The sequence below is a fragment of the Melitaea cinxia genome, chromosome Z (assembly GCF_905220565.1).
Source record: "Melitaea cinxia chromosome Z, ilMelCinx1.1, whole genome shotgun sequence".
In the NCBI taxonomy this organism is placed as follows: Eukaryota; Metazoa; Arthropoda; class Insecta; order Lepidoptera; family Nymphalidae; genus Melitaea; species Melitaea cinxia.
The window spans coordinates 5,567,312-5,591,716 of NC_059424.1; the positions used below are offsets into that span (position 1 = coordinate 5,567,312).

The 24,405-nt window shown below is 34.0% G+C and overlaps 1 protein-coding gene across 2 annotated transcripts in view; it reads left to right on the forward strand.

Annotated features, from left to right (window-relative positions):
• Positions 1-23,195, forward strand: part of LOC123668723 (angiopoietin-related protein 2) — a 90,742-nt gene extending 67,547 nt beyond the window's left edge. Inside the window, exons 2-8 of one of the 2 annotated variants that reach the window (XM_045602420.1) lie at positions 9,649-10,767; positions 10,944-11,166; positions 15,831-15,962; positions 16,191-16,378; positions 18,681-18,824; positions 22,246-22,370; positions 23,093-23,195. In XM_045602420.1, the coding sequence (XP_045458376.1) occupies positions 9,649-10,767; positions 10,944-11,166; positions 15,831-15,962; positions 16,191-16,378; positions 18,681-18,824; positions 22,246-22,370; positions 23,093-23,184 (2,023 nt within the window). In that variant the 3' untranslated portion in view covers positions 23,185-23,195. The remainder of the gene's footprint in view (positions 1-9,648; positions 10,768-10,943; positions 11,167-15,830; positions 15,963-16,190; positions 16,379-18,680; positions 18,825-22,245; positions 22,371-23,092) is intronic. The other variant, XM_045602419.1, reaches the window with a different exon arrangement.
• The last annotated feature ends 1,210 nt before the right edge of the window (positions 23,196-24,405 follow it).

The window sequence follows — 24,405 nt, forward strand, 5'->3', positions numbered from 1 at the left end:
TATACAGACATACAGTTATCAGGACAGTCTAGCAGGGAGTCCATTTCTACATATTGGGGTAGTCGTAAGTAGTAGGAAGTAGTTAATTAGTAGTTAATTAATAGAAGTTAATAAATAAAATTTAATTCATAATAATAATGAATTAAAAAAATAAAAATAAAACAATTGATATTTAAAATTAAATTAACGGAATTAAATTTATTAATAATTATGTTAAGTAACATATTTATACTATCAATTCATTTTTATTACTAAACAATTTTTCAAGAATATACATTCGTGTTTTTTAAAAGGACCGGACCGGGCATACTCGACCCGGACCAGGAAAGGTATGTAACGCAAAAGATTTGTGTGGATCTAATCAGGATGAGATGAGATTTCCTGATTGGGTCCAGATCAATCCAGGTCCAATCATTATCCGGTCCAGATCGGGCATGACCGGTCCGGTCCTTCTAAGGAACACGAAAAAAATTCTACTCGGGATAGTTGTGATTATATAAATTACATAAACATTTCAAAGGTAATTGTACTTTGGAAATGTTTCTTTTTTATTTAACTCGAAAATTTTAAATTGTCTGTTCTTACTATTGAAAATGTGAGTTACTGGAATATAAATAATTGTGTTTGCTCGCAAACGAAAAAAAAACCGACTTTAATTACATCGACAAGTAATACAACGTAGGCAGACGAAAAAATAGTGAAGTAAATACGCGTTATCAAAGATTATTCAAAAAGTTGTAATCGCATCTCGCTGAAATTTTAATGTTCACATGATAAACATCAGCCTTCGATTGAATTAAAAATCATCAAAATTACCCAGTAAAAAGTTATGCGGTAAATACAACGTAGGTCGATGAAAAAATAGTCAAGTAAAAAAACGCATTATTAGATTTAACTCGAAAAGTAGTTGTTAGATCTCAAATAAATTTAAATGGGACCAAACGACACAAGCACCACCTTTCGATTTAAATTCTTTGTTGAAATCGGTCCACCCAGTCAAAAGTTATGAAGAAACATATATAAAAAAAATACAGTCGAATTGAGAACCTCCTACTTTTTTTGGAAGTCGCTTTTATCATTTAATAGTAAGTAATCCTTTGAAATACGAGCTAATGGACCTGAAAATACGAGCACGAATATATACTTGTATAATATATCATTTACTAGCCTGGCCGTTTCGTTACTACATGAACTATTATACTTATGACAAAAAAAGTTATGAACAGTGGATAAATTTGTCACATTTGCCCATGTGACGGTGCTTGCGAAGTTAAGGCTTGTAGAGATCTGAATCTGTCTGACATCTGGAGTAACAACCGCTCTTGTGTAGTGGCTAGTGGTGCGTGTGCCAGGTACGCGCTTAAACGATTCCCACTCGTGATGGATATTTGTATTTGTACAAATATTTCTATCCGGTTTGGATATATGTCCTTGTGGGCTTTGAACTCACCGTGCCTCTGAGACCACGTGAAGCTGACGATGACGGTCCCGATTGTTATCATATAAACCTGATAGCGATTGTTACTCTTAGTAGGGAATATATTTGCCAACCCACAGTGGAGCATCATGGTGAAATAAACTCCGATCCTTCTCCTAAATGGTGACAGAGGTCTTTACCCAGCATATTACAGGCTGAATCGATCAGATCTGATAACTTTTGACAGTGTGCGCCATATGGTCTCGTATTGATCGATATAGATATTTGTATCAATATTTATATAAATAATTCCTATATTTCAAATTCACGTGACGTCAGTTTCAAGCAATACTTAAAATAAATGTTGTATATACTTGTATGAACGTACGTACTTACATCATTTGCTCGTAACTTCGTCATTATTAGGTAATTTTTTTTTTAATAATTCGGTAACTACAAAGACAAACTACAGCAATAAAATAAATTACTTATAAAATTAATTAGTTACAGTTATTTAATAAGATGTAATAGAGAGTGGCTTGTTTATTTTTATATAAATATGTAATATAAATTATTTCTACTCGCAATAGCGGGTGCGGTGTGCAGACAATTTAACGTCTTTGTATGTATTTGTTCAGGTGACTATATCTGACTAGTGAAATCTTAGCAAGTAACTGTTAAAGTAGTAAAATAATAATTTCATTTGTAACACGTTAATATGTGTCGTTCACATATTACTCTATAACCCAATCGATAGTTATCCACATAAAATTTAATTCAACAATGTACGAATTCTTACATAGCTTAGAATGATAGTTAAAGAATCTAAAGGCGAAGTTATTGTTGATAAGGTAGTTATTATCGAAATATTCAAAGAACGTAAAAGTGTCTAACTTATCTATACAAATAAAATAAAATTGGAGTGTCTGTTTGTAATATTAAAATAACCGCTTTTTACTAAATGCATATAGATGTAGTATACACGGTACATATACGAAAATAATTTTTTTTTACAATTTTTGTCTGTCTATCTGTCTGTTTGTTTCGGCTAATCTCTAAAACGGCTGGACCGATTTTGACGGCACTTTCAATGGTAGATAGGTGACGTAGTAAGGAGTAACATATGTAACTGCTATTTTAGAAATTTATTTATTTAATAACTCTGCACACTGAACAATAACTGTTTTGATAAGTTCCACGCGGACGAAGTCGCGGGCACAGCTAGTTTTTATAATAAATGCTTATTTGGTAAAGCACGCTTCTTTATTACGTCTACTACTTGACTATTAATCTCACACATCAGTTCCTACTGTGCTTTTCATTAAAAAACAGTATTCTTCTAGTCAGATTTAGTATTTAAAAAAAAATACGAATTTTATAAATTGTGGCAAACATATGGATAGTAAATTTTAAAGCGCATTTGCATGCAACTCTATATTTTTGATACGTTGCTTTTGTAGCAGAGAGAAACTACATATGTATATTAGATGGCCAACCCCTTAACAAATATATGCATAAAGAAATTTTTACATAGGTCATCAGGTACATCTACTTACACTATTATGTTGTGCAGCTCAAGATCATTTCATTAATTCGCTAACGTAAATTGTTGCATATATTTCGTGTACGTACAAAAAGAAGGTTTTAATACTTTACATTGAGATAAGAATAACTTGTTATAGGCGTCTACATTATAGCGATATAAGTATCATTATACTTTATCGCTGAAAATAAATTATATAATTTTTTTCTTAACTCATACATAGTTACTTACGGTAAAAAACAAAATGTGTTTACAAAGCAAATCGAGATATATATTATTTCCGTAAATTTGTAACATTACTCATGTCCGCGTAAAATAGTGGCATCATTTCCGCGCTGAATCGCATTTCGCAAAAGCCCTTCCATCGTTAGTTATCATTCATTGAAGTCCTTTCTTACAATACTTTTTTTTACGGGGGGAAAATCCATCATGGATACTCTCCGGCACGGGGGCGCCAGAGGGCTATGTTCTGACATACTCCTACTGAATAAAAAACCACCACATGTGAGCAGTCGTCCGCCTGGGTGGGGCAAAATGGGGTCGAGCTAGCTTTCGCCACCTCGCCCCGGCGGTAGACCCGGACGAAACCTCCGGGTCCCGGTACAATGGTGGGGTGGCCACGACAAGGCCACCCCTGCCACCGTGTCGCCCGGCTGGCCGAAGTCAACCGACTGTCGGCCGGCGACCTTTTTTACACTCCTAATTTAAGATTCGTTTGAATTGGAAACGGCACAGAAATATAGGTGAGAAATTTATATGTGTATCAGGAATATATAAATATCTTAAACTATTGAAATATATATAAACTTAAAAAATATACAATAGTTTAAATTTAGAAAAGTGATTTAACGTTAAAGCAAACAACAAAATGAAAAATAGAGGAAGTCTGTAAAGCTTTCATTATATGTATAAACATAAAGTACCTACTATATTTTTATAACTAAAACGTATAGAATATTTTATAGTTTTTCTTATGCGAAGTAATCCAAAACATCGTTGTCGGCCTTACACTTTTCGTCGTTAATAATTATTATGTACACAGTATATTCTCGTTCCCATGCGTCAATTAAATATGTGAATTGACAAATCGTATCCGGTTTATTAAATTCGTGTTATTTTCATCTACATTTACAAAATAATTAAAATGACTTAATTTATTTGGTGGCAGGATAATTTCTGTGTTCTACATTTCATTAAGCAATCTCTTTGCGTAAGAACAGCTTAGCTCCATTTGCATGGACACCCGTAGGTATGTACGGCTTTCAATAAAATAATGGAACTATTATACATAAGCTAAACGTATTTAAACATTCTTGCAATTGTTTTTAGCCTGTGGAAACCTATGCCTTATATTATCATCTTATGTAGCGTAAGATTATGTGGTTTACGTGACTAATTGCACTACAAATCTTTACTGTAATCGACCCTAGTTACATAAGGTCGCTGGTTGTATTTAAATTTGTAAACGCGTATATGTCTTTTGTTTTTGATTAAAATTTTTAGAAGCTTTTGTGTCAAGTAAAATATAAGTAGATATTTATCTAATATAAAATATTTTACGTGATACGTACATGCCAAATCCTTTGTTACAACCTTACCACTTTATAATCACATATATTCAAATATGTAACAATGAACATAACGAAAATAGTTTGAATGGAAAATAAACACGTAATTAGAGTGACAATGGGTATAATATCTTCATAGAATGCTGGATAAGAAAGATTGGCATAGATTGCGCGGTCGCAATCGAAGTGATGGCGATACAATGCGGAGACCCTGAGCTACATTCGGATCGTTAACGCATGAGCAGCGTTGCTACTGCGTCGAGCTAACGCCACGTCAAGCGCTGCGACATGCGGCCGGACAAACTAGGGATATACATTACGAAACCATTTCTTTTTTGCTAAAAATAGGACATCGGTGTGTTTTCGACTCAGACGCGTCATTGTTTTCTTTTTTTCGTTAATTAGTAGGTTCGTTTATTTATTTACCTTTATTTAGTATTGTATTACAGTTTGTACAGACGGCTGCATATACATAGCTTAAAACATATGCGCAGCAAGTATAATGCCTGTTACTATTGTGATAATGCTGAGTTCAATGTATCATCATTATCACTACATGTATCATCTGATGTGACCATATTCCCGAGTAGAAATTTTTTTCGTGTTCCTTAGAAGGACCGGACCGCGCATGCCCGATCTGAACCGGATAAGGTATGTATCGCAGAAGATTTGTCTGGACCTGATCAGGAAAACCTTGTCGGTCCAGATGAGATTTCCTGATCAGCTCCAAATCAATCGTTTGCGTTACATACCTTGTCTAGTCCGGGTCGAGTATGCCCGGTCCGGCCATTAAAAAAAAACATGAATATAGTATAAATATGTTACTTAACATATTTTTATATTTATTTCTGTTTATTTTTTCATATGTATTATTTATTTTAGTATGTATTTTAAATATCAATTATCTTTATTTATTTTTATATTATTAGTTAATTATTACATATTACTTAATAAATTTTATATATTAACTTCTATTAATTAACTACGTCCTACTGCTTACGACGTGGAGTACCACTGTGTAGAAACGGAAGCCTTGCTTGACTGTCCTGAAAACTGTATATGTTATGTATATACTAAGTGCGCTCAGAAACATCGATAGCGCGATTCAGGCTCAGTTTGCATAATTTCAATGTTTTTTTTTTTTGTTTTTTTTTTTAATATTAATACTCTTATTATAAGAAGAGAGCGTAAATTTTATTAAACGTTAAATATAAGTTTAATAAAACTTACATCAGGCTATCCTAATCTGGACCAGACCTGATCCTGATAGGGCTTGCCGGATCTGGCATGCCTCGTTCTAACCTGATCCGGTCCAGATACATGATCTGGTTGAACCTGACTTGTTTTATAGTCGGGATTATGTACGTCAACACAGTAAAATTAACAATTACAAATTAAAAAGATTATGGACTCCTGTAACACAGGGCACAACACCAAACATGATTTAATATTTATAAACAAGTTAATTATAAGTAGAATATTCATTAATTACGTGAGCCATTTTTCGATCACTTTAGACTGCATATAATAATAAATGCATAACAAATAATAAAAGAACAAATAACTTTATACCTAAGTAGTCTATATATAAACTCCAATATATTTAAAATACTATATATTTAAAAGAAAATTAAAGAATTCTTTGAAATCTACTTATAAAGATAGCCTGATGTAAGATATAATCAAGTATAGTAAGGCATATTGGATCAGGATCAAGTCTGAACCAGATAAGGATAGCCCGATGTAAAATATAATCAATATACTATTAAACGAGCAATTCTTGTATGTATAATTCTCGAATCTCGGAACAAGCTCCAACGATTTTTATGAAATTTAGTATGCAGGGGATTTCAGGGGAGATAAATCGATATAGCCAGGATTCATTTTTAGAAAAGGTCGTTTTATCCCTATTTTTAGGCAATGAAAAAATAGTAACAATATCGTTAGAATACGAAGGTAAATTTCGCAATTATCAATAAAGTCGAATAGCTCAGGTGAGAAATAGAGACCGATCGCGATCGACCGAAAAGACTACGGTTGAACCGTGTTTCCAGATTTATTATTTTTTCCCTTTTTTTCTAATTGCACTCGTTATTTTTTATTAAAATAGCCAGTTCATATTCTTTATTATTATGTCGGTAAAATCGAAAAATATTATTCATATTTTATCAATATGTAATATGAATTTAAATATGATTTCCAAAAAACACGATTTCCTAAAAATATCGAGCTGAGCTCGGTCACCCACTATTTGATTGAACAACAGAATGGTAAATTATAGTTTGATTGATTTTAACCGACTTCTTGTTAATACAAATAGCTTGGTTTCGATAATACAGATGATATTTGAATTTGTATACCGATCACTAACTTACAATGGTAATTAGTTATTATTATATGTTCTATATATTCTTTTGTTGGTCTAATAATAATTAGAACCATAGAATTTAGAAATGTAAAACGATTTAAAATAAATTCAATTCCAATTCCTTCCACTAAAGTTATCTTCTAAATAATATTTTCTTTTCAAGCAAAAAAAAAAATAAGGCGGTACGAAGTTCGCCAGGCCAGCTAATATATTGCTTGTGCCATGGATTTTTTATATATAAACAAATAAATATGCTTTGAATTATAATTTTTTTATTAATTCTCGATAGAATGTATTATATTTTTCATTTTATAAGTGATTCGATACTTAGTAAAAATATTAAAATAATATTTTTATTGAATACCTACTTCTCAAACATTAAATAACTTCTATGGAAGCGTTGTATAATATGAGGAATTGCTAAATACGTAAATGTAATGACGACAAGATAGTCAGAGTATTTCGATATCTAGAAGAAAATATGTAAATAATGTATAGAATAATTGGTAAGGACCAGTTACGACTGGTGGTCTATTAAATGTTTCATGCCACTCCACTTTACCGACAGGGCCCATAGTTTTAGAAATTGCGTAATTACTGAACTAAGCCTTCTAAAGTTACCTGATAACGCGTTGCCGTCGATGCAAATATTACAACAAACAGGTGGGAATAACAAGTGACAACAATAATAACATTATAATTATATAGTCTATTGAGCAAATAGTTATATTATGGAGCTAATATATAAAATAATACATAATGTAAGAGGCGTTAACCATACTTGTAACATTAGTGCAATGGAATACGACTTAATACGAGTATCCATTTAAAAATTCCTTTCTACTGGCAAAATTCTAAATTATGTTGCTTGATATGTAGGTACATATATATTGTACTTCTAATTATAATGATATTGTTTAGTATTAAATATAACAGTTAATCCAACACTAAATTATATGTTAATTATTATTACGTGGTTCAATAAGTCCCGAGACTAAGTACTAAAAAAAGGTCTTAAAATTAATTTTTATTCATCAACATAGTCTCCTCCAAGAGCGATACAGTCCCTCCAACTCTTTTCTAACTTTTCTATCCTATGTGTGTAGAACGATTTGTCTTTGGCTTCAAAATAAGCCTCCGTTGCTGCGATAACTTCACTATTTGAGTCAAATTTCTTACCCTGAAGCATTTTTTTGAGGTCTGCAAACAGCCAGTAATCGCTGGGGGCCAAGTCTGGCGAATAAGGGGGATGAGGAAGCAATTCGAAGCTCAATTCGTTAATTTTGGCCATCGTTCTCACGGACTTGTGACAAGGCGCGTTGTCCTAGTGAAACACCACTTTCTTTTTGTTCATGTGAGGCCGTTTATCCGCAATTTCGTACTTCAATCGTTCCAATAAGCACATGTAATAGACACTATTTATATTTTGCCCCTTTTCAAGGTAGTCGATGAAAAGTATTCCATGCGCATCCCAAAATATAGACGCCATAACCTTACCGGCCGATTTCTGAGTCTTTGGACGCTTCGCGCGGCTTCCACCAGCCGCTCTCCACTCCGCTGCCTGCCGATTGGATTCCGGAGTGAAATGGTATATCCAGGTTTCATCCATTGTTACATACCGACGTAAAAAATCCTTTTTATTATAATTCATCAGCGCCAAACATCGCTCTGAATCATTGATACGTTGTTCCTTTTGATTAGTTGTAAGCAAACGCGGCACCCACTTAGAAAAAAGCTTTTTCATGGCCAAATTTTTATGTAAAATAGTGAAAACACTACCAGCTGAAATCTTCACTATCTCGGCTATCTCTCGCACTTTTACCTTCCGATCTTCCAATACGATTTTGAGGACTTGGTTAATATTTTGTTGAGTCACTGCTTCATTTGGACGACCTGAGCGTTCCCCATCATTGGTGTCCATGCGACCGCGTTTGAAGTCGGCATACCACCGACAAATGGTTGCTTTAGAGGGAGCTGATCCTGCATAACATTTTATAAGCCATTGCTGTGCTTCAACATATTTTTTCCCATTAAAAAACAATGTTTTATCAACACGCGAAAGTCGTTTTTTTCCATTGTATCGAAATTACAACCGTAGCGTCACTTAAATGTTTCAAAATCAATAATTTTATTGTTCCATTTTTAATAATTTGACACATATTCTTGTATTGATAGCCAGTACTTTTTAAAAATCAAAAGAGTTTTTAATATATGCGCCATTTCCAGATTAGCCTCGGGACTTATTGAACGATCTAGTAAAAATAGCGTTGCTTCAAAAATAAATAAATGAAGAAGCGCTTAAAAGAAAACTTAATATACTCATATTATTTAAATCGATCGAATTTTACGCCATATATACATTTAAAAAAACTATTTTATTAAAACGTGTGTTAAAAGTATCTCCATGTTTAGATATAAATAAACTAGGTCGTGATTTAATCATCATAGATTTTTTTATAAATTGAGCAAGTTGCTCTAAGGCTATTTTTATGTCATTTTAATACTTACGACTATAACGCAACAAATATGTAATAAGCATTGATATGATATTTAAAAAAAAATGTAATAAGCAATTTTGGATTCACTTAAAATTATACATCACTTATATGAGATAAGGTGTTACACAATCAAAATAGGTTTTATATGTGCTAATTTCGTAAAATATAAATATTAGATATTTTTATAAAAACTGAAAAGAAATAGGCAAATTTATTTTGTAAACTTACCTTAATATGTTCTTTTTTTGTTTCAGAGAACAATACATATTTAATGTTTTCGAGGTCATCGTTAGTACCTTAGAAACTAAACTGCAAAGAATTGAAAATCTTGACAAAGCAGTGGAACACCTTATGAGAAGAGTAGAAGCGTTAGACTCGAGAGTCAACGATAATATTCATAAAACCGATGCCATTATATCAAAGTTGGGAAATTTAGACTTTAAGTTGTTCAGTCAATTGACACAAAGTGAAGAAGAAAATACAACTGAGAAAACTAACAAAAAAACAAGCGAAAATAAACTTAGCAATGCACAAATACTTGACAAAAAGTTAGAATCGTTAGATCAAAAAGTTTCAGACATTGACTCTAAACTAGTAGGATTAAAAACACAAATAGATAATAACTTTTTACCTGTCGACGATATTAATGCTGAAGCTAGTGAAAAGAAACCCATTAACCTCAATGTGATCGAAATAGCGAAGAGTCTTAACACGGAAGTAATTAATGAAATTACCAAAGAAGTTGATCAATTGAGATCTTCAATGTCGACAGTAGACCGTAAATTACAATTCCATATAAATCTTGTATCAGAAAACCTTGGCAAAGTTCTTTACATGATGGCAGATGTTCACACAGCAATAGTTGAGCCTGAATCTGCCTCCATAAACGTCAATAACATATTTAAAAATCGTACTGTTACTAGTACTTCTTCCCCAGTAGCAAAACCTAGTAAAATTGATACCCTGGTAAATAAAATTATCCCTATGATGAGTGTTTCTGAAAAAATGGATGAAGTGTGGGACGTGGTCGTTGGTACGAAGAGTTCAGTGGATGATTTAGTGCCCAAATCAGACGAACTTCTAACGCAAACGCAGAGACAAGAACGCGCTATTGGTCAAATTCATAATGATTTACGAGTGAAAACAAATCTTATTATTGAAAATTTGGATATGGTTGAAAAACGCCTCAAGAAACAAGAAGATGATGTAGCAACATTAGCCCAAAGACCAGTGCCCGCCGAACTGTTACTGGATCCAACAATAGATAGACTAGTTGAATACGCGCCGAATAGGTATAAAGTTGATGAGCCGTCTACAGATCCAATCACTACTGTTGCATATACTACCCCTACACCGGTTACAGGAAACAACAGGTGAAATCTTTCAAAATATTTAATTTTTAATAAGCGAATGTTACATATTATGCAAAGCGATTATTGCTATACGTTGAGCGAGCAAGCGAATTCCTATTTTATAATTGAAAATTGTTTGTAAAATGTTGTAATAGGCATTAGGTGCAGATAATATTTTAAGAGTGTTAGTCTAATAGTGATGTCACATACAGTCCGAGCAGTCCGAGCAATGCAAGCGCAAGTCCAACGAGCACCACAATAACAGTAACGCCAACAAGCACTGGCAGTAGCGCAGGCCCTACCAGTCCGCGGCCGACGAGCCGTAAGGGCGGCATCATCTTTCCAAGTGTGAAGAATAAACCTATCATCGGGAATAACACATTCGCTTCCGAAATTGTTGCCAACTATAAAGACGTTAAAGTAAGTTTTTCGGAATAACAATTTGTCGATCTGAATTGTCGCTATCAAGTTTAAGCTTTACAATAAACATAATTTTATGCTACGCGAAGTTTTACATATACATTTTTTTGTGATTTGTTTTAATAACTTAAAACCAAAATGTGACAAGTTAAAGGTTTCAAATATGAAGTGAGTAAAAAAATAAACTGTTTTATACAGATTACAATAAATGCACGTTTTTAAACTACGACGTAAGTAACTGTGTTTAAACAGATACATTTCAAAATGTAGTAGGGGTTCCAGGACTAATAATAATCTTGTAAACGATAATTATCTTATGTCTTATTTCAAACCCAATTGATAATTAATAATTCAAATATTTTCCCTAAAGTACGAAAGCACCTGGATTTAATGCCTTAACCCATATTTAATTTTGTAGCGAATATAAGTTGAATGCTGTAAAGTAGTATAAAGGCAACAATAAACAGAAACATTGTAAAATGTAAGTTAAAGTTAACGCCCCGTTTCGTTTAACCGAAGTATTTCCAAAGAATTTTAATCAGTACTCAAACCACTTTAAAACATAGTAGATCTAATTATAACGATATAGCGACTACCTTTTAGGTCCCACTGTTTAGCAATAAGGAACACGACGCAACATTAAGTGCAAAGATATCCATTCACTCGACCACATCCTGCGATACGTATAAATATAACTGAAGTGTAAAGTTACATTGAAATACTTGACGACTGATCTAATTCTCTCGCTTACTGACCAATATACTGATTGTCGCATGTTAATTACTTAAAAATTTAATACATTTAAATAGGTAAATACATGAAAAGGCAATTTTAATTCATATTTACCTTCAATAATACACAACTTTCATGATATCATTTAAATAAATATTGTATAATATTTATTCTCTTAAATTATTTCCATTAAAATGGATATCACTGAATAAGACCAAATTTAATATACTTTACACAACTGTTTCTATAAATGTTAAAAGGTAATAACTATTATTTAAGGGTTTGTTGTGTATATTATTTTACGTTTTTAACCGACTTCCAAAAAAAGGAGAAGGTTCTCAATTCGATTGTATTTTTTTTTTAATTATTATACCGCATAACTTTTTACTGGGTGTACCAATTTTGATGATTTTTAATTTAATTAAAAGCTGATGTTTATCATGTGGTCACATTTAAATTTCACTGAGATCTGATTACAACTTTTTGAGTAATCTTTGATAACGCGAATTTACTTGACTATTTTTTCGTCTACCTACGTTGTATTACTTGTCGATGTAATTGAAGTCGGTTTTTTTTCTCGTTTGCGAGCAAATACAATTATATTTTATCACGTAAGAATACGGTCTCATAAAACGAGTCAGATACTAAATGTGCATACCTAATTGTATCTGTTATTCAATATCAATTCATTATTTACGCGTCATTATTGATACAAAAATGTTGAAAAGTGTACGTAATATATGTATGTAAGACCAAAGTTATGTGTATATTTATCATTAAAACAATTAGTTTTCGTATCTATTTACGTCAGTTTCACTCCATTTGACTTTACATCTAAATAATGTTAAAGATGATTTGATAAATCATATGTAACAACAATGAATTTTATAATTTTAAACTTAGTATTATAAAATAGACTAAAAAACCATTTATATATATTAGTTTAGTAAGGTTTTAGGGCCATACATAAAATTATTCAATTAACATCTCGTCCAACGCAAATATACGTATATTTTAGATACTATACCTACAGTAGATTTAGGGTTAACGAAACGTAATACTACGAACAAGTAAACTTTTTCCATTTATTATATTAATTAGACAAACACCCTTCAAAATATTCCTAATAAATAAGCAAACAACATAAACACAAAAATAATTCAGACATATACACCAATCACATCAACTACACAATCCATAGTGTATAAGTACGATATTCCATTTTGTACCATTTCCAATTTAAGAGACCTTGTATGATTTTGGATATCTAAATTTAGAAAATCTTGTAATTAATGATAATAACATATGTTATTACAGATATTGGCTATGCCAGAGCGATTTTAATACTGGTATTGAAAAAGGGACTTGAAGTTACGCTCATGGAAAGTTAATATCGTTACGTAAATCTGGTTCACGTGCACTATAATTAGAAGGTAGTGCTTTTCGCGACTTAACCAGCGTGCAAAAACAAGTCGTTCCCACCGAGTGACTATTACCAATGGTTACAGCATTACTTATTATTGTTTTAACTAACGCGGAACGTTCTGTTATGTTGGATTACGTCGTATGTCGCTTATTTATGATCGTTATTGAATATTTTACTTCAAATGCGATATATAAAGTCTTAGTGTCTTCTACACACCATGCAATCTGACTGTGTGAATTAAGCTGCATCAGAGTCAATGCCGCATCCACGTTGCGTACTATGGAATTTAAGTCAGAAATTTAAGTCTTTTAAACCAGACACATTCGTTTTATAATTTACGAGATTGTTTTCTATAGTTTATACTTTACATTATGTAGTGTTTGTGATAAATATTCTGTAAATTTCATCTTTAATTTTCATATATATATTTTTTTTTTATTTAAAAGAATATAATTAAAACTTAATACTGACATCAAAAACATCGCGTAGGTATACACAAAAGAACAAGTATATAACATTAATTATTAGTTATGGAGACCGCGTCTTGGCAAACGCAGTGTGGAACGTCCTCTGGCCCTCTAAACCAACGATCTACATAAGATTGTCGGTGTAGGCTGGATGAGGATTGCGAAAAACGCGAACATAAGGAGGCCTATGTCCAGCAGTGGATTGCAATAGACTGAACTGACTGACTGACTGACCATACTGATTGCATCTGTAAAATATTATGAGCTAATCACGAGGCTTTTTTGTAAAAAGGTATATACAGCGTTATTATCCCTTTACATTAAAAATATCTAGACTAAGCTTTAGATTAAGAACCATCGAATCATGGGGTTTTGGGGGGTGAAGGGCGGAGGGTGGAGGGGGAGTTACACTAGGTAACACTGCCACCCTTCGGAAACCAATGTTTATGGAGATATTATAGAGATATCCAAAAATAATTTAAGATTAATATATATAATAAGTTAAAATTTTGAAATTAGAAGAAGAATTTAAAGCTATTATAAAACTTTCGAGCTCCGCGTCCACCCTGACTCCACCTTAGCTCCGGCGCTGCGGGAAGTGCCACTCATGCTCCGTTCCGCAGCTTTAACAAGTTATTTTCGAACAGGAGCACGTAAAAACGATCTCGACTGCAAGATCAACAAACGTTACGACTTACATTACTTATGCTCCGTTCCGTAGCTTTTACACGTTATTTTCACATTTCGCACGCTATTTTCACATTTCACACATTATTTTAACAAACGATACAGCCACTGCGGGCAGTGCAGCCCTTCCGCCCTTGCGTGCGAAAGCACGCTCACTCATGGTCCGTTCCGCAGCGGAGGCTGATCGCCGAAGGCCGCGACGTCAGCCGCTCCTCTTCGCATTCGTTCACGTGCTTTTGCACGGGTAGCCAGGGCTGCGTCCCTCCGCGACTCCGGCTTCTAAAGAACACTCTAGGGATAGGACAGACCAAGACCACGCGGATAGTAGGGGGCTCCGATTCGGTTTTGGGATAAAGAATTGTTTTTAATATATATAAATAGTTTATTGAAATAAAAACTAAAGTTGTAGCTCTGAAAAGAGAAATTTATTTTTTAAGTACAGTGGTACCGGGAGTAGCGCCTTCCCCCCAAAATCCCTTAATTCGATGGTTCTTAATCTAAAGCTTTACCGTTAATCAACTCAAATAATTTAAATAGTATAAAATTATTTTGAAGTCTAATCTATTGGGTCATATAACTTTATTTTTAAATTTCATACTCCTCCTTTGGGTAATTTTCGTCAAAAGGTGTATACAAAGTTTTTGCTTCACGTATTAATATATAGATTCTTAGTGTGCTCAGTAAATTGACCATTTTATTCTTCCTCTATTTCATATTTATTACAGAATAGTTAGACGCCATCAGCAGTATAATGTAATAGATGTTAAACTGATTTGCAAAAACATTCGTCATACATATTTCTACCAACCGATAAGAGGTGCAACACCTTGTTGATAACAATAATTTATGTTACTTATAAACCTTATATTTTTCTGGTTAAAAATAATGTACTTATTTTATAAGCAATCATAATCCAACCTGAACCTCATCTTTGTTTACTTAAGACAATATTTTCCTCACGGCACTTGCCTCTTTCGAGTAAACACATAATTAAAATAACTACTTTAAAATAATTTTGTGTATCCTGTAGTCATTGAAAAGAGAGTTATGATGAAAATGTAATACCGTTACTTTAATTAATACTTACTAATACTTTTAATATATTACTTTAATTAACTATTATATAATTACTTATATGCTATATTTTTTTGCCGAAGGCGTGTCTTTTTTGCGTTACAATTTTAAGTAATATAAAAATAATTCTGAATATCACTCTTAATGCATTGCGACATTCTCTGTTTATGTCAATATTACTGTTAAATAGTATATAGTTTACTAAATACAAAAACGCGTTTTGTAGAAGAAAAATGTTTTATTGATGTTGATCGTCTACAATGGATAGTAATTTTCAGGGTTACTCTTGTGTGGACCTCTGGAACGCTGGTATGAGAGAATCAGGAGTATACTATCTGCAGATTAGGGGTACCACATACTGGTTTTTAAAGGTTTTCTGCGAACAAAACGTTGCTGACGGAGGATGGACGGTAGGTCAAATAACACGATATATACATATATTATGACATGTTTTTTAAGCTTTTCTCTTTGACTTTACTAACAATACTATTTATATCAATGAATGGTGCTAAATAAAAATTTTAATGAACATCAAACAGTTGAAACCTACGAATCTTGAACATTACACAAGATATTAGAATACTTTAAAGTTTTTAAATACTTCATGAAATCTTTTATATATTTTATTAAAATTATAGGTTATACACCGCCGTGACGATTTTGGGGTCCCGGCTGAAAATTTCAATCGTGATTGGAGCGATTACAAAAATGGTTTTGGTGATCCTAGCAAGGAATTCTGGCTGGGCAATGAAAACATATACATGCTGACTAACAATGATGACTACATGCTCCGCGTAGAACTTGAAGATTTTGATGGTAACAAAAGGTAAATTAAACTAATTTTAAGTATGCATTTCTATACTGTAAAGCTAAGGATATTTTGAAATTTAGGTACCCTTAATAAATTTAAAATACAATATTGCATATCTCTTATCGTTTGGCGAGATCTTTTCGCGCTTTGCTTCTATCTGTACTGGACTCTCGAAACGCACAATCACTAGAACCGCTTGAATCACTTACTTGGCGTTTTCTTGATTGCGACTCTTTTTTTTCATTATTATCGATGTTCTCCATTTTGAAGGGAGGAATATCACTTTCATTTAAATAGATTATTCACTTTTAAAGACTTGACAATTATACGTGAACAAAACTAGACCGTGTATTTCGTTAAGAAATATGACGCTATAATGAGGTAAAAGTTCTTTTGCATTAAAAAAAGCGAACGTCAGCTCCCGCCAAAAACAATTCTAAAGGGCAGCAGCGTCGCCGGAAGAACGAAGGGAGGAGAAAAAAAAACAAAGAAAGTTAAAGACAGGTGTGGGTGCATGACTCAAGATGGATTCGAAACTGTAAGAAGCAATAAAACGATTATTAATAACATAAAGTGTTTTTAGAACATACGTACAGTTTTTGGCGCGTTAAATAATATGACAGAATATACTGGGAGTATTCTTTTCGCGCTTACTTTATAGTAGCATGCAATTTCTAATTATTCCGAAACGTCTCAAAAACAGTTACGTTCTAAGTCTTTTTTTTTAAACACTAGTGCTGTAACTAATTGATTACTAAATTTCACCAGCTCCATTCGATTTTAATCGTAATTAAATATTGTGTCGTGATCTTTACTGAAAAAAAAAGAGCTTGGCGCGCAAAGTCATAAATCAAATTTTGATTTGTTTAATAAACCGCGATAAAATCCGAAAAAAATTGTTTCATTATAATGATTAAAGAACGCGTAAACAATAGAAAACAGTATAAAATAAAAACAAATTGACCTTTTGGTACTATTGAATTATTTCAAATTACCTAGAATATTAAAGTTTAAGTTAATTTTCTGATCAACATTTTAATCAAATGCACTTACATTATATAATCAAATCGATCAAATACTTTATACAAACTTGAATCGATTTATCGTGAGTATCGAATACCGAGTTGTATGGGTTACTTCGCTATTTACGTCCCGACGACATATGTCCAAACGGGCCTCTTATTTTAAGACGACTGACGGCTATAGCGGCGCCATTCTTCATTTATTTTGAATTTAACTATAGTGAATATTTATTTGGCGAACTAAAACATGGATAAGGATAAGAAGACAGAAACCAGTGATAGTTCAAATGCAAAATAATACGAAGTCGAAAAAGTTTTAAAGAAAAGAACTATAAAAGGAAAGGTATTTACTTAAATGGAAAGGTTGTAAAGAAGAAGAGAGTACATGGGAGCGAAAAGAGAACCTGCACTGTGAAGAATTAATTAAGGCATTCGAAAATAGCCGAAAGGAAAACGAGGCTAAAGCAAAGAAACCAAAAGTTTAAAAACCTCATCCTCCTCCCCACCCATCACCCGCTCCCCCCATGACATGACGACAAGGCTAAATTCGGTTTTGAGAAGGGTCTCAAAGCAGAAAGAGAGGTAGAGGAAATTTACAGACCGTACAAAGACGTCCCATGCACGTCTTAACCGATCCTGACGATAGGATCACGGCGCTTAACGCCATACACACCACCACACAAAGGACACACACACACCGCCCCCGCTGGCGAGGGCGAGGTCCCCGCGTTCTGACGGCTCGCACGCACTAGGCGCGCAGCGGACCGTCCGTAAGCCGTCTCAGCGCTCCGCATAGCGCCTCCTCCACTCCGACGACGCTCTAAGCTGAGGTGCGATCTCGCTAGGAGACACCCTTAGGGCGTGCGTTTTTCCCCCCGAGCCCTCCCAGAGGGCTCCCTTTCTTCCTTCGCGGCCGGTGTCTTTAGTACCCGGCCCCTCTCGCCTCTATTGCCTTTTATGAAGAGAGGCTGACGTGGCACACTCCTGCCGAGTCGGAGTGAAGCAGCTGTGATAGAAAAAGACTCATTAAGTGATAGTGTCCGGTGGTTTTATTGAGTGTACGAAGATTTATCTAAGGTTTTGGATGACAACGTTATTTTATTTCTTGCTTTGTCGAGTTTGAGTTCATTGCAATTGTTTGTCATAGATGAAATTTCCAGTTATGATTACATAGTTTTAATAAGTGACTGAAAGTATATAATTTTTTCCTATGATCTGTCGAACTGTTTAATAAAAATAAATAACCTAATGTAATTAACAGCACAACTAGAAGTTTACTTGTGCTTTCTCCACAGGTACGCACAGTATTCGCACTTCAAGATATATTCAGAAGCGGAATACTATAAACTTGAAATAGATGGATATGAAGGCAATGCTGGCGATTCGCTAAATGATCCGTGGTATGGATCCAACAACAGTCCTTTCTCTACTTACAACAGGTAAAAATATCACACTTCTATTACCTATTATAAAGCCTTTATCATTCAGCTATAATAAAATGGTGTAAGATCCGACATAAGAAATATGTGTATATCCACATGTGTTTAATTTTGTTTTATGAGGGTATTTATTCCTTATATTCTATCTCATACTAAAACGTTACATCTTGGTTGCATTAACTTAAGAACTTAATGATATCGGAAATTGTCATTTCCGATATCTCGATTTCGTCACCTATATATTTATATATATGACTCAAGTAAACTTATTCATCCAGGCCTGCTTACAAAACCTACACTTAAACTACTATTTAACTGATTTTAAAAAAGAGTAGGTTCTCAAGTGAACTGTATATTTTATGTGTGTTATCTCATGACTTCTTTTAATCGAAATCTGATGCTTGTAATATGGTCATATTTAAATTTGATCGAGACATGATGAGTGATTTTTGAGTTGTTTTTAATAATACGACTTTTATGACTTTTCGTCTATAGTTACGAATAATTGTTATACAGCCTTTTTACAACAGATTCCTATTATATTTGACGTCAAGCTGTGATAATTAGACAACGTTATAGTCACACTATTAGCTGCAAATAATAATAGATATTAGCTGTAAGTGATAATATATTGACGACCACTCTGGCATAATGGTGCGTGTACCGTGTCGGCGGCATCTAAACAACGACGGTGGTTTGTTGGATTCCAACTCAGAGTGGATATTTGTGTTTATACAAATATTTAGTTCCGGTCTGGGTGTTAGTCCTTATGGGTCTCTCCACTGTGTCTCAGATAGCAAGTTAAGATGTCGGTCCCGGTTGCCGGCGATCATTACACATTGTAGGGAATATATCCGCGGACCCGCATTGGAACAGCAGGATGAATTAAGCTACGATCCTATCCTATGTGGGGAAAGAGCCCTATGCCCAGCTGTTGGATATTAAATGCTGTAACGTAATAATAATAGATATATTTGTATGATGTCATTTAATGAAATATAAGAATTTGAAATGTATCTAACGTTGATGAAATCAAATTGATTTCACTCATCATTATGTATAGATCATACCCAGATATCCCCAGGCACCTTTTCCTCACAACTATTTCTAGAGACCGCTATGCGCTCATTATGCAATTTCCCTAAGGTCTTAAACCACTTAAACATTGCCTAATGCAACATCAGATAACAAATCGAATAGTATAATGTCGTTTAATGTCCTGCCAAATTGAGTTATATAATTACATAGTATTAAGCGGTATCTATATTTAGTATGGACTTTAATGATAAGCGGTCCTGAAAACGTAATAACAATTTATTCATCATTTTAATATAAAGTGAACGCAACGAATTTGGAAATACAAAGTAAGTCGTTAACCATAGGTGACCATAGGTATAGGATAAAGAGGTAGGCAGGTAGAGGTATAGGATAATCATAGGTGTGGTCTGTATCCCCTTAGCCCTGAAATGGCGCATCTTACTATATGATCTTAATGCCTTCCAAATAACCTTCCCAGACCAAAGTAAAATAGTAAGATGGGGGAAAGCAACTGAAAAATTTTGCTATACTTGCGGTGAGGCAGTAGGTACTGCTAGGCACCTTTTGGTAGGTTGCAAGGTGCTGTTGATAGGGGTTATTACTCACGTCAGCATGATAGAGTGCTTGAAATTATACGTGAAGCAGTAAGTCTTTCAGTAGCTAGAGTCCAAAAAGGATTGACCACAAACAAACGACAAATTAACTTTATAAAGGATGGCTCAACAGTCAACTCTAAAAGCAAGCCTTTCTCAATCATAGGTATGGCACCTGATTGGACTATTTTAATAGATACGTATAACAAGCACTATAAAATCCCAGAAGATGTTGGTGTTTCGTCATCCAGACCTGACATATTCCTCTTTAAAGACACATTAAACATATAATACCAGTACAGCTCACTGTACCGTTGGAAACCAGCATTCCTATAGACCACACAATAAAATTAAATAAATATTACGATCTAACAAACGAACTTAACAAAAATGGTTATGTGGTTAATTTATACGCGGTAAAAATAGGAGCGAGAGGTATACCAGCAAAATCTCTCTGTAATCTTCTGAAAGACCTTGGCCTGTCGAGAACTGCAGTAAGTTCTATTTTAGAACGAGTGTCTTAAGGCTGCACTAACAGGCTCCTACTAAATTTGGCTAGGCACGGCGAGAAACTCGAGCAGTGAAGGTGAGCGTTGATGCGCATCTCAAAGGGGGCCTCCTTAAACCTACACCTAGGTCGCAAGTCCTGGGAACTGCTCTAAGTTTCCCCTTCTACCACACGATGGACCCGGCACCCGCACGGTAAATCCATGGAATGCTAAGAAGTTAGTCTCCCCCCCCCCCTTTTATTCCATCTAAAAAGTAAACAGTCAGCTCAGCCTACTGCAGTCCACTGCTGGACATAGGCCTCCCCAAGTTCGCGCCAGACATCCCAGTTTTCCGCAATCCCCATCCAGCCTACACCGGCAATCTTACGTAGATCGTCGGTCCAACGGGCCGGAGGACGTCCCACACTGCGTTTGCTAAGACGCGGTCTCCATTCCAGGACCCGTCTACTCCAACGACCATCGGTCCTGCGAGACAGATGACCAGCCCACTGCCATTTCAACTTGCTAATTCTGTGGGCTATGTCATTTACTTTCGTTCTCTCGCGCATAGTTTCATTTTTAATCCTATCTTTGAGAGAAACCCCAAGCATAGCCCGTTCCATTGCACGTTGAGCGACTTTAAACTTGTGGACCAGTCCCTTCGTTAGTGTCCACGTCTCGGCTTCGTATGTTAACACAGGCAGGACTCATTGCTCGAAGACTTTTGTCTTCAAGCTTTGCGGAATATTCGAAATGAAGACTCGACGAAGTCTGTCAAACACCGCCCAGCCCAACCGAATCCTCCGAGCGGAAAAGTAAACGCCTTTTTAGATTTTTATTTCTAACATTTTTTTTTATTTATTTATATTATAAATTATAATGAACATAAAAACGAATTTAATGATTACTCATTTGGATTAGTCTTGTACCGTCTCACCAGTGGGCAAGGGCCTTTATCTGAATAATGAAGAGCTCAATCCACTACGCTGATCACTACGGGTTGACCAATTATTGCCTTACCGCGATTTTCGATATCTATCAGATCACTATAGTAAGAACCGAGACCGATATACTTTACATGATCTCTGAGGCACTATGGTGAGACCCATAAATATAAACATCCCCACCACAAAAAATATTTGTACAAATACGAGCGGGAATCGAAATCGCAAAGGCCGGTGTATAGATAACGCGTACTACTACCTACACCGCACGTAGATACTATTCCTTTAACACTAAAATACCTAAATACACACACTTTTATTCATCAAATTTAATTTAAATGCATTTATTTGTTTCCAGGGATAACGACAGGTCTTCGTTAAATTGCGCCTCAATGCTGAAGGGCGGCTGGTGGTGGAAATCTTGTGGGCGCGGCCTGAATGGTCTTTACCTGCACGATCCTCAAGATCTGACTGCACGGCAAGGTAAAGATTTCTTTTATTATATTCATTTTTTTTTAATATACAAGTTAATAAGTAGTTAGCTTATCATAAAGGGGGTGATAAAGGGGTGATAGACGTACGAGTAAGTCCGCGAATTTGTGGCTCGACGACCTTTTTCGCTAGTGTGTCACCCTAAGTACGCGTACTTTAAAACCGCCGAGTAAGTTCGTTGGCGATCCGACATATGTTACCTCAGAGCTTTTGACTGGGTGGACCGATTTCCATGATTTCTGTTTTAATCAAAGGTCCAATTTAAATTTGATTGCGATCTAACAAGTAATTATTGAGTTAATTATTTATATTTTATTTTAATAATGCGTATTTACTTGGCTGTTTTTTTCGTCTACCTACGTGTTACTTGTCTATGTAATTGAAGTTGGTTTTTTTAAAACACAATTATGTTTCGCCAGTACCGCGCCAGGACGCGCAACGCTTGTAGTGTAGGTATTTGTAATTCTTATTACTTTTGATTGAGAAATTACTCCAAATGAATTATATACTTCTTTTTTTATTTTTAAAATGTAATACGACAAAATTCCTTAATAACACAAAGCTTCTTCTGTCGACGACATTGCAATACCGAATGAGAAACGAATCATATATTTTGCTATAAAACGAATCTTAAGCATTACCATGTGATGTGAAAAATGTGAAATTATGTCTGTACAGGTTTATATACAAATTACCATTATTTCTCTCTACAGGAATCGTATGGTTCCGCTGGCGAGGCTGGGACTACACTCTGAAGCGGGCGTCCATGATGATCAAGCCCAAAGGCCTGCAACCCAATACATGATCGCCTAAAAAAATTACTGCGATTTTATTTTATTAGGTCTCTGTTTAATTGTTACGTGGATTCCGGACCTGTCTAACCGATGATTTGTTGAAAGATGCAAGATTGTATTTGTGAAATAATTTTTCTTTGGCAGTGACAAGTTGTATTTTTATATTTAATATAAAATAGCTTCTAGTTATCTTAGTATTTATATAGTATTGAAATTATATTCCATATCAAAATTTAGTATAACTTATTAGCTTTAAGATTATTCAATTTGTAAAAACTGTTACTTTATGACTGTTTCGGTTGTAAACATAGCTGCGTACTGAATCCACGTAATGATCCAAGAAAACAGCAGGCGGACCATCGCTCAATTCTGTATAATTATGATTTCGTACTCGTATACTACTTTTATCTTTGTAAATAATTCCCCTTAAAAATCATCCCGTCACGTCACTACATTGTCTTCATCATCGATTCCGTCGCCTTTTTGTATATAACAGATTGTATTCACTCTTATATAAACGTCGTCGTGCCACTCAACCTAAATTCATTAATTTATTTTTCATAATATAATATTGTTCATAATACATTAAACTTTCGTTAATTAGCTTTATAATTTTAGATTATAGGATAAAATTAAGTTGTAAATAAATATGTATAAATTGATCAATAAGATGAAAACAAGATCACAGTGGAACAAATTTAGTTCTTCGATTAGATGAAACAAACTGTAATTTTCTTTTCTATAATTTTTTTTCTATGCAACATGTTTTATTACCTGTTCTAATAAAATGTTATCGAAAACTTTTACTTGCATGTTACTTATGGATGATTGTGTTCGACAATATCTGACAAATAATTTAATATAATACATATGTATACTAATAATTTTATTGCAACTTCCTTGATACATTAAAAAAAAAAACAATGCATGCGCATGTGAATGTTGTGTCTAAATCTAAGACTTACAAATATATTTAAAAAAAATTAATATATAAATAAATATTTTATCGTATTGTATATTTGTCATTCATTGTGAAACACGTTATATTCAATTATAATGCGTTTTCTACATACAGAATAAATTGTCAATTATATTATTTTTCTCTCTATAAATTTTTTTGATCAATGTTATTGTACACACATACCTAATATTAATAGTTATAATATATTTTCGAATTTAATAAGTTGTTTTAATCTCTTTTCATCATCATATAAACAAAAATTAATTGCCAA